Source organism: Hemitrygon akajei, chromosome 5, assembly GCF_048418815.1.
Source record: "Hemitrygon akajei chromosome 5, sHemAka1.3, whole genome shotgun sequence".
Classification (NCBI taxonomy): Eukaryota; Metazoa; Chordata; class Chondrichthyes; order Myliobatiformes; family Dasyatidae; genus Hemitrygon; species Hemitrygon akajei.
Window position 1 is genome coordinate 122,615 of NC_133128.1, and position 15,940 is coordinate 138,554.

General features: G+C 44.9%; 1 protein-coding gene across 13 annotated transcripts in view; it reads left to right on the top strand.

The window, feature by feature from the left end:
* pde9aa (phosphodiesterase 9aa) overlaps window positions 1-15,940 on the top strand; it is a 304,953-nt gene that overhangs the window by 15,516 nt on the left and 273,497 nt on the right. For 2 of the 13 annotated variants that reach the window (XM_073044714.1, XM_073044717.1), the window contains exon 1: window positions 9,056-9,517. The exons of the other annotated variants lie outside the window; for them this stretch is intronic. In XM_073044714.1, the coding sequence (XP_072900815.1) occupies window positions 9,476-9,517 (42 nt within the window). In that variant the 5' untranslated portion in view covers window positions 9,056-9,475. Of the gene's footprint in view, window positions 1-9,055; window positions 9,518-15,940 lie in introns of those variants that run through there. 13 annotated transcript variants of the gene reach the window in all.

Here is a 15,940-nt window from a genome sequence, read left to right on the forward strand (position 1 = left end):
ATCCTTGCGGGAAGGTTTGCTAGTGCTGCTCCAGTGGGTTTAACCTAGATTTGCAGTGGGAGGGGAACCAGAGTGTTAGAACAGATAGTGAGGTGGAGGAGGATAAAAGATCATGTGAGAACTGCAAGAACAGTGCATGGAGTAAAGCCAGATCTAGCATATAAAGAGGCTTTGAGGAAAGAGAAACAGAATAAAGGGTGTAAAGGTAATAAGGTAGAAGGGCTAAAGTGTGTGTACTTCAATGCAAGAAGTATTAGGAACAAAAGTGATGAACTGAGAGCGTGGATACATACATGGAATTATGATGTAGTGGCCATTACAGAGACTTGGCTGGCACCAGGGCAGGAATGGATTCTCAATATTTCTGGATTTCAGTGTTTTAAAAGGGATAGAGAGGGGGGGAAAGGGGAGGAGGGGTGGCATTACTGGTCAGGGATACTATTACAGCTACAGAAAGGGTGGGTAATGTAGCAGGACCCTCCGTATTGGTGGAAGTCAGGAACAGGAAGGGAGCAGTTACTCTATTGGGAGTATTCTATAGGCCCCCTGGTAGCAGCAGGGATAACGAGGAGCAGATTGGGAGGCAATTTTTGGAAAGGTGCAAAAATAGCAGGGCTGTTATCACGGGTGATTTTAACTTCCTTAATATTGATTGGCACCTGATTATTTCCAATGGTTTAGATGGGGCAGAGATTGTTAAGTGTGTCCAGGATGGATTCCTGTCACAGTATGTTGACAGGCTGACTAGGGGGAATGCCATACTAGATCTAGTATTAGTTAACAAACCGGGTCAGGTCACAGATCTGTCAGTGGGTGAGCATCTGGGCGACAGTGACCACCTCTCCCTGGCATTTAGCATTATCATGGAAAAGGACAGAATCAGAGAGGACAGGAAAATTTTTAATTCAGGAAGGGCTAATTATGAGGTTATAAGGGTAGAACTTGCGGGTGTGAATTGGGATGATGTTTTTGCAGAGAAATGTACTATGGACATGTGGTTGATGTTTAGGGTACTCTTGCAGGATGTTAGGGATAAATTTATCCCGGTGAGGAAGATAAAGAATGGTAGGGTGAAGGAACCATGGGTGACAAGTGAGATGGAAAATCTAGTCAGGTGGAAGAAGGAGGTATACTTGAGGTTTAGGAAGCAAGGATCAGATGGGGCTATTGAGGAATATAGGGTAGCAAGAAAGGAGCTTAAGAAGGGGCTGAGGAGAGCAAAAAGGGGGCATGAGAAGGCCTTCGCGAGTAGGGTAAAGGGTAAACCTCCAAGGCATTCTTCAGTTATGTGAAGAACAAAAGGATGACAGGAGTGAATGTAGGACCGAATAGAGATAAAGGTGGGAAGATGTGCCTGGAGGCTGTGGAAGTGAGCGAGGTCCTCAATGAATACTTCTCTTTGGTATTCACCAATGAGAGGGAACTTGATGATGTTGAGAACAACATGAGTGAGGTTGAAGTTTTGGAGCATGTTGACATTAAGGGAGAGGAGGTGTTGGAGTTGTTAAAATACATTAGGATGGATAAGTCCCTGGGGCCTAAAGGAATATTCCTCAGGCTGCTCCACAAGGTGAGGGAAGAGATTGCTGAGCCTCTGGCTAGGATCCTTATGTCCTCGTTGTCCACGGGAATGGTACTGGAGGATTAGAGGAAGGCGAATGTTGTCCCCTTGTTCAAAAAAGTTAGTAGGGATAATCTGGGTAATAATAGACCAGTGAGCCTTACATCTGTGGTGGGAAAGCTGTTGGAAAAGATTCTTAGAGATAGGATCTGTGGGCATTTAGAGAATCATGGTCTGATCAGGGACAGTCAGCATGGCTTTGTGAAGGGCAGATTGTGTCTAACAAACCTGATAGAGTTCTTTGAGGAGGTGATCAGGCATATAGATGAGGGTAGCGCAATGGATGTGATCTACATGGATTTTATTAAGGCATTTGATAAGGTTCCACATGGTAGGCTTATTCAGAAAGTCAGAAGGCATTGGATCCAGGGAAGTTTCACCAGTGGGGTTCAGAATTGCCTTGTCTGCAGAAAGCAGAGGGCCGTGGTGGAGGGAGTACGTTCGGATTGGAGGGTTGTGTCTAGTGGTGTCCCAGAAGGATTGGTTCTGGGACCCTTACTTTTCGTGATTTTTATTAACGACCTGGATGTAGGGGTAGAAGGGTGGATTGGCAAGTTTGCAGATGACACAAAGGTTGGTGGTGTTGTGGATAGTATAGAGGATTGTCGAAGATTGCAGAGAGACATTAATAGGATGCAGAAGTGGGCTGAGAAGTGGCAGATGGAGTTCAACCCGGAGAAATGTGAGGTGGTACACTTTGGAAGGAGAAACTCCAAGGCAGAGTACAAAGTAAATGGCAGGATACTTGGTAGTGTAGAGGTGCAGAGGGATCTGGGGGTACATGAAAGTTGCCTCACAGGTAGATAGGGTAGTTAAGAAAACTTATGGGGTGTTAGCTTTCATAAGTCGAGGGACAGAGTTTAAGAGTCACAAGGTAATGATGCAGCTTTTTTGTGGCCACATGAAAAAGCTGCATCATTTGTCCCATCAAATCTGCACTGCCATTCAATCATGGCTGATTTTTTTTAAACCCTCCTCAGTCCCACTCTCTGGCCTTCATCCCATAACCTTTCATGCCACGTCCAATCAAGAACCCATTGAGCTCTGCCTTAAATACACCCAACAACCTGGCCTCCACAGCTGCCTGTGGTAATACATTTCAGAAATTCATCACCCTCTGGCTAAAGAAATTTCTCCACATCTCTGTTTGAAATGGACACTCCTCCATCCTGAGTCTGTGTCCTTTGGTCCGAGACTCCCCCAGCATGAGAAACATGCTTTTCACATCTACTCTGTCTAGGCCTTTCAACAGTTGAAAGGTTTCAATGGGATCCCCCCTCATCCTTCTAAATTCCAGCGAGTACAGACCCAAAGCTATCAAACATTCCTTGTATGATAACCCTTTTATTTCCAGCATCATCCTTGTGAACCTCTTCTGAACCTTTTCCAGTGCCAGCACATCTTTTCTTAGATAAGGAGCCCAAAACTGTTAACAAAACTTAAGGTGAGGCCTCACTAGTGCCTTATAGAGTCTGAGCATCACATCTCTGCTCTTGTATCCTAGATCTCTTGAAATGAATGCTAACATTGCATTTGTCTTCCTCACCACTGGCTCTACTTGCAAGTTAACCTTGAGGGTGTTCTGCGCAAGGACTCCCAGGTCCCATTGCATCTCAGAATTTTAGATTTTTTCCCCGTTTAGAAAATAGTCTTCACATTTATTTCTACTACCAAAGTGCATGACAATGCATTTTCCAACATTGTATTTCATTGCCACTCTCTTGATGAAAACATTTAATTGAGGTAAGGGGAAATATGATGCTATTGGGCAGGAACTTGGGAGCAGATGTTCTCAGAGAAATGCACGGGAGAAAAATGGCAGATGTTCAGGGAACATTTGCATGGCATTCTGCATAGGTATGTTCCACTGAGGCAGGGAAAGGTTGGTAGGGTAAAAGAACCATGGCGTACAAAGTATATAGAAAATCTAGTTCAGAAGAAAAGTAAAACTTAAGAAAGGTTCAAGAAACTAGGTACTGTTAGAGCCCCAAAAAAATCAAAGTTGTCAGGAAAGAGCTTAAGAATGAAATTAGGAGAGTTAGAAGGGGTCGTGGGAAGGCCTTGGCGAGAAGGAAAACACCAAGGTATTCTACAGGTTTGTGAAGAGCAAGAGGATGAGCCCTGTGGGAATAGGGCCAATCAGGTGCGACGGAGGAAACGTGTGTATGGAGTTGGAGGAGGTAGCAGAGGTACTTAATGAATACTTTGCTTCAGCACTAACCAGGGAAAAGGACTTTGGCAGCTGTGGGGATGACTTACAGTGGACTGAAACACTTGAGAATATAGCCATTAAGAAAGAGGATGTGCTGGAGCTTTTGAAAAGTATTAAGTTAGATTTGGAGAAGGAAGTCTGAGGATCAGAACGGGAGTGCTGTGGGAGCTATTTTGATATTTTCTTCTCATCGGAGTTAAGAGAGGCAGGACTGCAAAGGCGTGTGACGTCAGGCAGTGAAGCACGGAGGATTTAAAAGGAACACAGCCTTATACAGCGGGCAACGTCGTTTGTGGGCAGTGGAGTGAGCTGGGAGCAGAGTGAAGGCTTAAGGGCTTTGGCTCAACGGGCTTAGGCAGAAACGGGCAAGGCAAGGTAGGTTTAGTTTTCCGTTTTTCCTGTTATTTGAGGAAAGAGGGAATTATGAGTGTGAGAGCAGCTTGTTGTTCTCGGTGTCGGAGCTGGGAGGTCCTGGGGTCTTCTAGCCTCCCGGACATCCGTATCTGCACCAGGTGCGCTGAGCTGCAGCTCCCAAGGGACCGTGTTAGGGAACTGGAGCTGCAGCTCGAAGACCTTTGTCTGGTCAGGGAGAGTGAAGAGTTGATAGAGAAGTTACAGGCAGGTGGTCACACCAGGGCCACGGGAGGCAGACAAGTAGGAGAGGGAAGGGGAAGAGTCAAGTACTAGAAAGTACCCCAGTGGCTGTACCCCTTGACGATAAGTGTTCCTGTTTGACTACTGTTGGGGTGGGACTGCCTACCTGGGGGAAGCAACAGTGGCCATGCCTCTGGCACAGATTCTGGCCCTGTAGCTCAGGAGGGTAGGGAAAGGAAGAGGAAGGTAGTAGTAATAGGGGACTTGATAGTTAGGGGGTCAGATAGGCGATTCTGTGGACGCAATCAGGAGACCTGGCTGGTAGTTTGCCTCCCTGGTGCCAGGGTCCGGGATGTTTCTGATCGCGTCCAAGATATCCTAAAGTGGGAGTGTGAAGAGCCAGAGGTCATGGTACATATAGTTACCAATGACATAGGTAGGAAAAGGGAAGAGGTCCTGAAAGGAGAATATAGGGAGTTAGGAAGGTAGTTGAGAAGAAGGACTGCAAAGGTAGTAATCTTGGGATTACTGCCTGTGCCATGTGACAGTGAGAGTAGGAATGGAATGAGGTGGAGGATAAATGCGTGGCTGAGGGATTGGAGCAAGGGGCAGGGATTCAAGTTTCGGATCATTTCCACCTCTTTTGGGGCAGGTGTGACCTGTACAAAAAGAACGGGTTGCACTTGAATCCTAGGGGGACCAATATCCTGGCAGGGAGATTTGCTAAGGCTTCTGGGGAGACTTTAAACTAGAATGGATGGGGGGTGGGAATCAAATTGAAGAGACTGGGAGAGAGGAGGTTAGTTCACAAACAGAGAAAACTTGTAGACAGTGTGTGAGGGAGGATAGGCAGGTGATAGAGAAGGGGAGAGCTCAGACCAAAGATGTAGGGGAGAAGGAAGAAAAACAAGATAGTAAAGTTGTTTGCATCATTAGGGATAAACAGAGAGTAAGAGGTGGAGAATTTCTTAAATGCATTTATTTTAATGCTAGGAGCATTGTAAGAAAGGTGGATGAGCTTAGAGCATGGATTGGTACCTAGAAATATGATGTTGTAGCTATTAGTAAAACATGGTTGCAGGAGGGGTGTGATTGGCAACTAAATATTCCTGGATTTTGTTGCTTCAGGTCTGATAGAATCAGACGGACAAGAGAGGGAGGTGTTGCATTGCTTGTAAGAGAAAATATTACAGCGGTGCTTTGGCAGGATAGATTAGAGGGCTCTAATCTATAGATTAGAGCCCTCTAGATTAGACTATTTGAGTGGAATCTCTAGATTAGACTATTTGAGTGGAATTGGGGAATGGGAAAGGTGTAGTTGTGGTGACCCACTTCCCAGCGCACTCGAACCGGCTCACAAAGTGGCGTGTGCCGGCATTGAGGCCAGTCCCAAAAAGGGACCAGCAAGGGGAAAAGCCCGCGCGCGGGATGGGACTGTGAATATGCGCCCCCTACAGCATTCCCGCTCGGGGAGGGTAGGAACAGGAAGGCTTTAAAGCGAGGCCGTGAAGTTTGAATAAATCTTTTTTGCAACTACAACTCACCGACTGCGTGTCGTTATTTCAGCGCTGTGTGTAGCACACTGCTACAATTGATGACTCCGACGGCCCAAACGATATTTGGACCAGAGATGAACGATGCCGCATCTGTTCATGCAGTTTTGTTAAAACTGCCAAGCTTCTGGAAGCTGCGGCCTCACCTATGGTTCCAGCAAGCAGAAGCCCAATTCCACATTCGTCAGATAACCGCAGATTCCACCCGTTACTACTACGTGGTGAGCTCCCTCAACCAGGAGACAGCTGCCCAGGTTGAGGAGTTCATACAGTCGCCCCCGGAGGACGGCAAATATGCAGAATTCAAAGCCTTGCTCATAAGGACTTTTGGACTATCATGGTGTGAGCGAGCTGCCCGCTTACTGCACCTGGATGGTTTGGGACACAGGCCGCCGTCGACTTTAATGAACGAGATGCTGGCCCTGGCTGAAAGATACAAGCCCTGCCTCATGTTTGAGCAGGCGTTCCTAGAGCAGCTGCCCGAGGACATACGCCTGCTGCTGTCCGACATGGATTTCAGTGACCGCCGGAAGGTGGTGGCCCGGGCAGACGTGCTGTGGAGAGCCAAGAAGGAGAGTGGGCCATCCGTTGCAAAGATCAACAAGCCACACTCCCAGCAGCAGACCAGACCAGGTCCGGCTGCAGAGCCCACTAACCCCAGAGGCAGGGGTGAGGAGACCAACGAACAATGGTGCTTCTACCACCAGCGGTGGGGCGCAGAAGCCCGCCGCTGTAGCCCGCCCTGCAAGTTCCCAGGAAACGCTAGGGCCAGCCGCCGCTGATGGCTATGGCGGCTGGCCATCGGGATAGCCTCCTGTATGTCTGGGACAAGTGGTCGGGACGCTGCTTTTTGGTCGACGCCAGAGCCGAGATCAGCGTCCTAACTCCGACAAGTTACGACACCCGCAACAGAGAACTGGGTCCCACCCTGAGGGGCGCGAACGGCTGCACAGTAAGGACCTATGGCACCCATATGGTGCGGCTACAGTTTGGCTCCAGCCGGTTCACGTGGGACTTCACACTGGCCGCCGTAGCCCAACCGCTCCTGGGGGCGGATTTTTTGCGAGCTCAGCCTACTGGTCGACCTGCAAGGGAAGAGACTGGTCCATGTCGAGACCTTTCAAACGGTCTCCCTGGGTGAAGCCCAGTTGCCGGCCCCACACCTAGACTCCATCATGCTGTCCGACAACGACTTCACCAGAGTCCTGGCAGATTTCCCATCGGTTCTGGCACCGCAGTTCACGGCAGCCATGCCCAGACACGGAGTACAGCACCACATCCCGACCCAAGGACTACCCCTCCACGCCCATGCTCGAAGGCTTCCCCCAGACAGGCTCCGACTGGCGAAGGAGGAGTTCAAGAGGATGGAGGAATTGGGGATCATACGGTGGTCCAACAGCCCATGGGCCTCCCCCCTGCACATGGTGCCCAAAGCAACAGGGGGCTGGAGACCATGCAGTGACTACCGCAGGCTGAACGAGGCTACAACACCGGACCGCTACCCTGTGCCGCACATTCAGGACTTTGCAGCAAACTTGCATGGTGCACGGATCTTCTCCAAGGTAGACCTCGTCCGGGGATACCATCAAATCCCGTTGCATCCGGATGACGTCCCCAAAACGGCACTCATCACCCTGTTCGGCCTTTTCGAGTTCCTCCACATGCTGTTTGGCCTAAAGAATGCCGCACAGACGTTCCAGCGGTTAATGGATGCGTTGGAAAGCGACCTGGACTTCACTTTCATCTATTTGGACGACATCCTCATAGCCAGCAGTAGTCATCAGGAGCATCTGTCCCATCTCCGTCAACTCTACGCCCGACTGAATGAATACGACCTAACAATCAACCCGGCCAAATGCCAGTTCAGGCTCGACACCATCGACTTCCTGGGCCACAGGATTACTAAAGACGGGGCAACCCCTCTGCCCTCCAAGGTAGACACGGTCCGCCACTTCCCCCGACCCAACACAATCAAAGGCCTGCAGGAATTCATGGGTATGGTAAATTTCTACAACCGCTTCCTCCCCTCAGCAGCCCGAATCATGCCCTGATGTCCAAATCATGCCCTGTTTGCCCTGATGTCCACAGCAGCTTTCATTAAAACCAAAGAAGCCTTGGCAAATGCCACGATGCTAGTGCACCCCAGAACGGACGTCCCAACCGCCCTCAAGTGGATGCATCCAACATGGCAGTCGGTGGAGTGCTGGAACAACTCATCAAGGGTCGCTAGCAACCCTTGGCGTTCTTCAGCAAACACCTACGACCACCCGAGCTCAAATACAGTGCTTTCGACCGGGAACTGTTGGCGCTATACCTGGCAATCCAGCATTTCAGGTACTTCTTAGAAGGTAGGCCCTTTACCGCGTTCATGGACCACAAACCACTTACCTTTGCGTTCACGAAAGCGTCCGACCCCGGTTGTCCCACTAGCAGCGACATCTGTCCTACATCTCTGAATACACGACGGATGTCCGGTATGTCTCGGGAAAGGACAATGTAGTGGTGGACACTCTCTCCAGACCTAACATCCAAGCCCTGTCCCGGGGGTAGACTATGAAGCGCTGGCGGAGGCACAGCAGGCAGACGAGGAGATCCCTAGTTACAGAACTGCAGTCTCCGGTTTGCAGCTCCAGGACCTCCCCGTAGGCCCAGGTGAGAGGACCCTATTCTGTGACGTAACCACCAGCCAACCCCGCCCCATCGTCCTGGCAGCCTGGCAGCGGCGCATTTTCAACTCCATTCACAACTTAGCGCACCCCTCCATCAGGACAACCGTCCGGATGGTAGCTAACAGGTTCGTTTGGCACGGACTCCGCAAGCAGGTCAGTGAATGGGCCAAAATGTGCATGCACTGCCAAACAACCAAGGTGCAGCGGTACACCAAAGCCCTGCCGCAGCAGTTCCATCCCGCCCACTGGTGTTTCGACCACATTCATGTGGATATTGTGGGCCCCCTGCCAGTGTCGCGAGGAGCGCGGCACCTCCTGACTATCGTGGACCGGTTCACAAGATGGCCAGAGGCGGTCCCGCTCACCGACACCACCTCCGAATCTTGCACCCGGGCACTGATCGCCACCTGGGTATCTCGCTTTGGTGTACCGGCCCACATTACCTCCAACAGAGGTGCCCAGTTCACCTCCAGCCTGTGGTCAGCTATGGCCAGCCTTTTCAGGATTCAGCTGCACCACACAACTGCCTACCACCCACAGTCGAACGGACTAGTGGAGTGTTTCCACCGTCACCTGAAGTTGGCTCTCATGGCCCACCTCAAAGGGCCTAACTGGGTGGACGAGCTTCCCTGGGTCCTGCTCGGAATCCACACAGCGACCAAAGAGGATCTGTACACCTCGTCGGCTGAGTTGGTGTACGGCACACCCCTGGTCGTCCCAGGAGAGTTCATACCAGCCCCAAGGGGGCAAGAGGAAGAACCCACAGCAGTCCTGGACAGACTAAGTGAGAGGCTCGGTAACCTGGTCCCCATACTCACTTCACAGCATGGGCAGAACCCAACCTGTGTACCCAAAGACCTGCAGAACTGTAAGTTTGTTTTTGTATGACGGGGCGGACACTGGACACCGTTACAACGGCCCTACGAGGGGCCGTTTACAGTGATCAGAAACATTGGGGGGAAAGAGGAGGTTTTCACAGTGGACTGACTCAAACCGGCCCATGTGGACATGGCGCAGCCGGTCGAGAGGCAGCGCAGAGGCAGACCTCCCAAACAGAGTCCGACCCAGACTGAGGACATTGGGTGGGTATGTCGCCGGTTCTGGGGGGGCCCATAGAGTTTTGTAAAACACTTCAAAAGCTTCTTGAATTTCACTTAGCTTTTTTTTTATCAACTTTGGTCTTGGATCCCTAATTCTATGAATTGTATTTTCTGCTATCTTTTTTTTTGTTTCCACGACAGTATTTTCATAGACTTAGATACACTTTCATAATGTCTCTGTTTCAGTAACGTTAAATTTTTCCTGATTTCTTGAGTAGCCAAACTACTAATTTCACTCCTATTTTTTAAAATCTCCTCAAATGGAACACCACTGGGATTGTGAAAAGGGCCCAGCAGAGATTGCACTTTCTGTAATTTATTTTTTTATTGAAGTTCATCATCAAACAAACATTTCCATAAGATGTATTTCAGACATTGTACATATATATCATATAATCATATATATCACAAATCTCCACAAAGTATTTATCTGAGGTATACACTTATAGAAAAGAGTGGAAGGAAAAAAATAAGCAAAAAGAAAGAACTATGTACAAGTAGGGAGTGATCTTTTTTTTACAACAGATTCATTGGTTTGTGAGAATAAAATCAGGCCTATGAGGCATTATGTAGTTAAACCATTTTTCCCAGTATGAATCAAATTGTTCCAGCTTATGGTTAACAGATGCTATTATCGTCTCCATTTTGTAAATGTCCATTGTAATTTCCATCCATGTATTTAAAGTTGGGCTCTCCTGTGATAACCATTTCCTAGTAAGAGTTTTTTTACCAGCCACCAACAGTATATTCATTAAATATTTATCTCTTTTCAACCATTCTTGAGGTATATATCCAAAATATATGGTCTTACTCTCTAAGGGTATTCCACATTTAAAGATGTCTTGTAGGGCATTGTGTATCCCCCTCCAATAGTTTTTGATAACAGGACAGTCCCAAAAAATATGATAATGATTTGCATTTTGATTTCCACAATTTCTCCAGCAAACAGGGAGGTTACTATCATAATGGGATTTCTGAGAGGGTGTAATAAAATATCTTATCAAGTTTTTCCATCCAAACTCAATCCATTTCTGTGAACTGGTACACTTCCATTGATACCTCCATATTATTGTCCATTCTTCCTCAGATATAATTATCCCTCCTTCCTTCTCCCATTTTGTTTTAATGTATGAAGTCGAATGTGTTTTAAGATTTGACAACCCCTTATACATGCTTGAAATGATTCTACTACCATTATCAGAATTATATGCTTTTCTAAAGAGCTCTATCAAGCATGTACTTGCCTTGGTTACATTTTTAAGCATCTTATTAACATATTGTTGCATCTGTAAATACCGATAAAAATCTTGTTTTTTCTAATGTGTTTCTCTTTAAGCATTTCAAAACTGAACAGTGTTGCAAAGAACTGTTATTCCTTTAGCTGTCCAGTCCTTAAATCTAGCATCCAATTTATTTGGTGAAAAATCAGTCATATGCACACCATTTAAGAATTGCAATATCTCCCTCTAGATTATATTCTTTTATAGTAGTTTTCCATATTTTAAGAGTCAATTTCACCCATGGGTCATCAATAGTATTTATGTACCTTTGCAGGTTGTTATCAGCCAAAATTGCTTGTATGGGGATGGGACGTATCCACTCCTCAATGTTTTTCCATTGAGAGTCATATGATGGGTTGCACCAACATATCACAGCTCTCAACTGTGCTGCAAAATAATAATCTCTAAGAGAAGGTAGGCCTCATCCACCTTTTCCTTTGCTAATTGCAAAGTTTTGAGACGAACTCTAGGCCCTGCCAAATATACCTTGATAACATCTTGTTCCATTCATTGAATTGATTTTGATTAATCTCTGTTGGTAGGGTCTGAAAGAGATATAACAGTCTGGGCAGTATATTCATTTTAATAGACTCAATCCTTGAACTGAGACTGAAAAAAGGAATCAGGTTTCATCTTGCCATATCTTCCTTAATTTTTTTATATAAAGGCTGATAATTACATTCTGATAATTTTGCCAAATCTTTTGGCATAATGATGCCCAAATATTTGAAAGACTCTGTGTGCCATGCCCAGGGATATCTACTTTCAATTTTTCTTGGTGGGCTATAGTAATATGGAAGTAATTGGGTTTTATCTATGTTGATCTTGTATCCTGATAATTGACCGTATTGTTCAAAGGATTGCATCAATTTAGGTAAAGAGTATGTTGGTTTCCCTAGATAGATCAAAATGTCATCCGCGTAACAAACCAATTTATGCTCTGTCCCTTTAATAGTAATTCCCCTGATATCTTCATTTTGTCTGATGTATTGAGCTAATGGTTCCAGATATAATGCGAAGAGTAGCAGTGACCATGCACAACCCTGTCTCGTGCCCCTTTCTAGGGTAAGACTATTTGATAAATATCCATTGATTTTAATCCTAGCCTCAGGGTTGTCATATAATGTCTGTATAGTTTTAATAATTGTGTCTTGGAAACCAAATCTATGTAAAACTCTGTAAAGAAAATTCCAATTAACCGAATCAAATGCCTTTTCTGCGTCCACGCTTATCAATATTGCTTCGATTTTATTTTTTTTTGTATAAGATCCATAATGTGAAGTGTCCTTTGTATATTGTCTTGTGTCAGGCATTGTCGTATAAAACCTGTCTGATCATTAAGTATCAGCATGGGTAGAAACTCCTCTAATCGTTTGGCCATGATGGAGGTAAATAATCTATAATCTACATTAAGAACGGATATTGGTCTAATTGACCCACATTCCATTTTATCCTTGCCTTCTTTTGGTATAGCTGAGATTATCATTTCCTTCCAACTGGGTGGCATTTGTGCCTTTTTTAGAGCCCAGTTCAGTGTGGGGAGTAAGACAGGAATTAACTCATTTTTAAATTCTTTGTACCACTCTGCCGTATACCCATCTGATCCTGGTGACTTGCTTAATTTAAGCCTACTAATTGCAGCTTTTAATTCAACTTCAGTTATGTCAGCAGTCATTGTTCTATTTTGTTCTTCGCTTAAAGTGGGTAACTCTAGAGAATTCAAAAAGGTGTCAATTTGGGTTATGCTTCCCCCTGGAACTTTGGAATATAGCGTTTTGTAAAACACTTCAAAAGCTTCTTGAATTTCACTTAGCTTATTTTTTATCATTTTCATTCTCGGGTCCCTAATTCTATGAATTGTATTTTCTGCTATCTTTTTTTTCAGTTTCCACGCCAGTATTTTCATAGATTTTGATCCACTTTCATGTCTCTGTTTCAGAAACAATAAATGTTTCCTGATTTCTTGTGTAGCCAAACTATTAATTTCATTCCTAATTCTTTTAATTTCCCCTAATGTATCCTGTGCCAAATTCAATTTGTGTTTTTCCTCTAGTTCCTTCAGCCTATTTTGGAATTCCTCTAACGTTTTATTCCTTATTTTTTCTTATATGAAGATATCGCTATAATTTTCCCTCTTAAGACAGCCTTCAGAGTATCCCATAAAATGGGAGGTGAAATCTTTCCACTATCATTAAATTCTAAATAGAGACAAATTTCTTTTTTAATTTGCTCCTTAAAGTATGGATCATTGAGTAGACTTGAATTTAGTTTCCAAATAGTATTCTTTGGTTGTAGGTCAAAATCAACAGATAAATATATAGGTGCATGGTCACTTACATCTATTGTCCCAATTCCACAGGTGTTTATTTAGTCTTTGTCTTTTCCAAATGTTATGAAATGGTCTATTCTTGTATATACAGAGTGGTGAGCAGAATAATGAATGTAATCCCTTCTGTCGGGGAAAGGTCCCTCCATATACCAACATCCTCAAAAAGTGTATTAACTTTCTTATGTAAAGATTTTGTTTCATAGGTTTTTCTATTGGAAGAGTCTAAGTTTGGTTGTAATTGTAAATTTAAGTCTCCCCCACGTATCAGGGACCTTCTGTTTCTGTTACCATAATATCAGTAATTTTCTGAAAGGAACCAATATCACTTCCCGGGGATGCATATATATTCAATAGAGTAACTGAATTTCTGTCTATATTCCCCCTTACCAGAATATATCTGCCCTCTTTATCTCCCATTTCAAATACTTTTTCAAAATTTAGTTTACTTGAGATAAGAATAGCAACTCCTCTCCTATGTCCTGAATTATATGAGGAGAAAAACAAATTAGTGAAGCCCATTCTCTTTAGTTTTCCATGCTCATTATCACTTAAATGAGTTTCCTGTAAATATACTACATGGGCTTGTTCTTTTTCATTTTGGATAAAATCCTATTACATTTGATTGGATTTAATAGCCCATTGACATTAAAAGAAATGAATTTTACTTTGTCCTTAGCCATCTGTATTTATCTGTCAATGTATCATTGAAATTAGCAGAATAAAACTTAATCGATCTACTCCCTGAACAAATAAGAACCAAGAAACGCAAATGATAACAAAAATGGCAATGAACGTGTGATTCCAAGGTTGAGGTCTCTAGTAGATGACCCTGCGTTGAGCTAGAGGAAATGTCTAGCTGTGGGGGATAACCCATCCTACTTGTGAGTTGAGGGCCCCCTTGCAGTATTCATAAAAGTCAGTGAACAAATCCATTACACAGGAAAGATTTCCCTGTGTACTCATCCTATATATATATACACACACACACACCCACCCACACACAGACACACACACACACACACACACACACACACACACACACACACACACACACACATATATCTATATATATTACATACATACACATATATGCACACATATATATTCTCATTTTGGTGGGGAAAAAGGAGTAAGTGAGTGAATAAAGAATAACAACTAAATAATATAAAATCCACATTATAATAAATATTTCTCAGGATAGGTGTATCACCATCTATTTTTGCTTCCGTTTAGCTTCTCAACATTTTTAAAGTTAGCCAAACTTATGGCTCTTCTGGAGGGGGTGAGGACTGTCTTTGGAAAACTCCCGGTCTCTTCCTGATATACTTCTCTCGTTCTCCTCCCGTCTCCTGCCTTCTCGATTCTCGCACTATTTTCCAAGCGGAGTGGGATAATTCCTCTGCCAGGCTTTCCCTCGGTTTGATCACACTGACGGGCAACCCTCTGGCCTTCATGTCTGTAGTTGCCTCTTCCACTGTCTGGTACAACCACGTCCCATCTTCATAAAGCACTCGAAATTTAGCAGGGCACGGAGTTTGAATTCTAATCCTTTTCTGCTTTAGTACTCGCTTTACTTCAGAGTACTCTTTACATTTCTGCAGGACCGCGGGTGGGGGTAATCTTGGTCGAAATATATTAATTTATCGCCTAAAAACACCCTCTTCTTACCCCAGGCCCTTCGTAGAATCTCCGCCTTGGTATTGTACCGAAGGAATTTAATTATTATTGAGCATGGCTTATCCCGGGTAGGTTTCGGGACTAGCGCGCGATGGGTTCTCTCGATTTCCAGCTCCGTAGTCGAGGGAAGCTCCAGCACATCCCGCAGCAACTTCCCGACAAACTCCGTCATAGACAAGCCCTCTGCTCCTTCGGGAATGTTGTATATACTGATATTTTTCCACCGTGATCTTCCCTCCAGGTCAAGCAGTTTACCTTCTTGCTGTTTTAATATTTTTATCGTCTTACTCAGTATTCGTTCCATGTTTTGAACACGATCTTCCACCTTCTCAATTCGAGTCTCTGCCACCGGTATTTTTGATTGACTTTGGTGAACTCTGACTTAATATAACCATATAACAATTACAGCATAGAAACAGGCCATCTTGGCCCTTCTAGTCCATGCCGACGCTTACACTCATCTAGTCCCACTGGCCTGCACTCAGCCCATAACCCTCCATTCCTTTCCTGTCCATATACCTATCCAATTTTACTTTAAATGACAATACTGAACCTGCCTCTACCACTTCTACTGGAAGCTCATTCCACACAGCTACCACTCTCTGAGTAAAGAAATTCCCCCTCATGTTACCCTTAAACTTTTGCCCCCTAACTCTCAAATCATGTCCTTTTTTTTGAATCTCCCCTACTCTCAATGGAAAAAACTTATCCATGTCAACTCGATCTATCCCCCTCATTATTTTTAAATACCTCTATCAAGTCCCCCCTCAACTTTCTATGCTCCAAAGAATAAAGACCTAACTTGTTCAGCCTTTCCCTGTAACTTAGGTGCTGAAACCCAGGTAACATTCTAGTAAATCTTCTCTGTACTTTCTCTATTTTGTTGATATCTTATAATTCGGTGA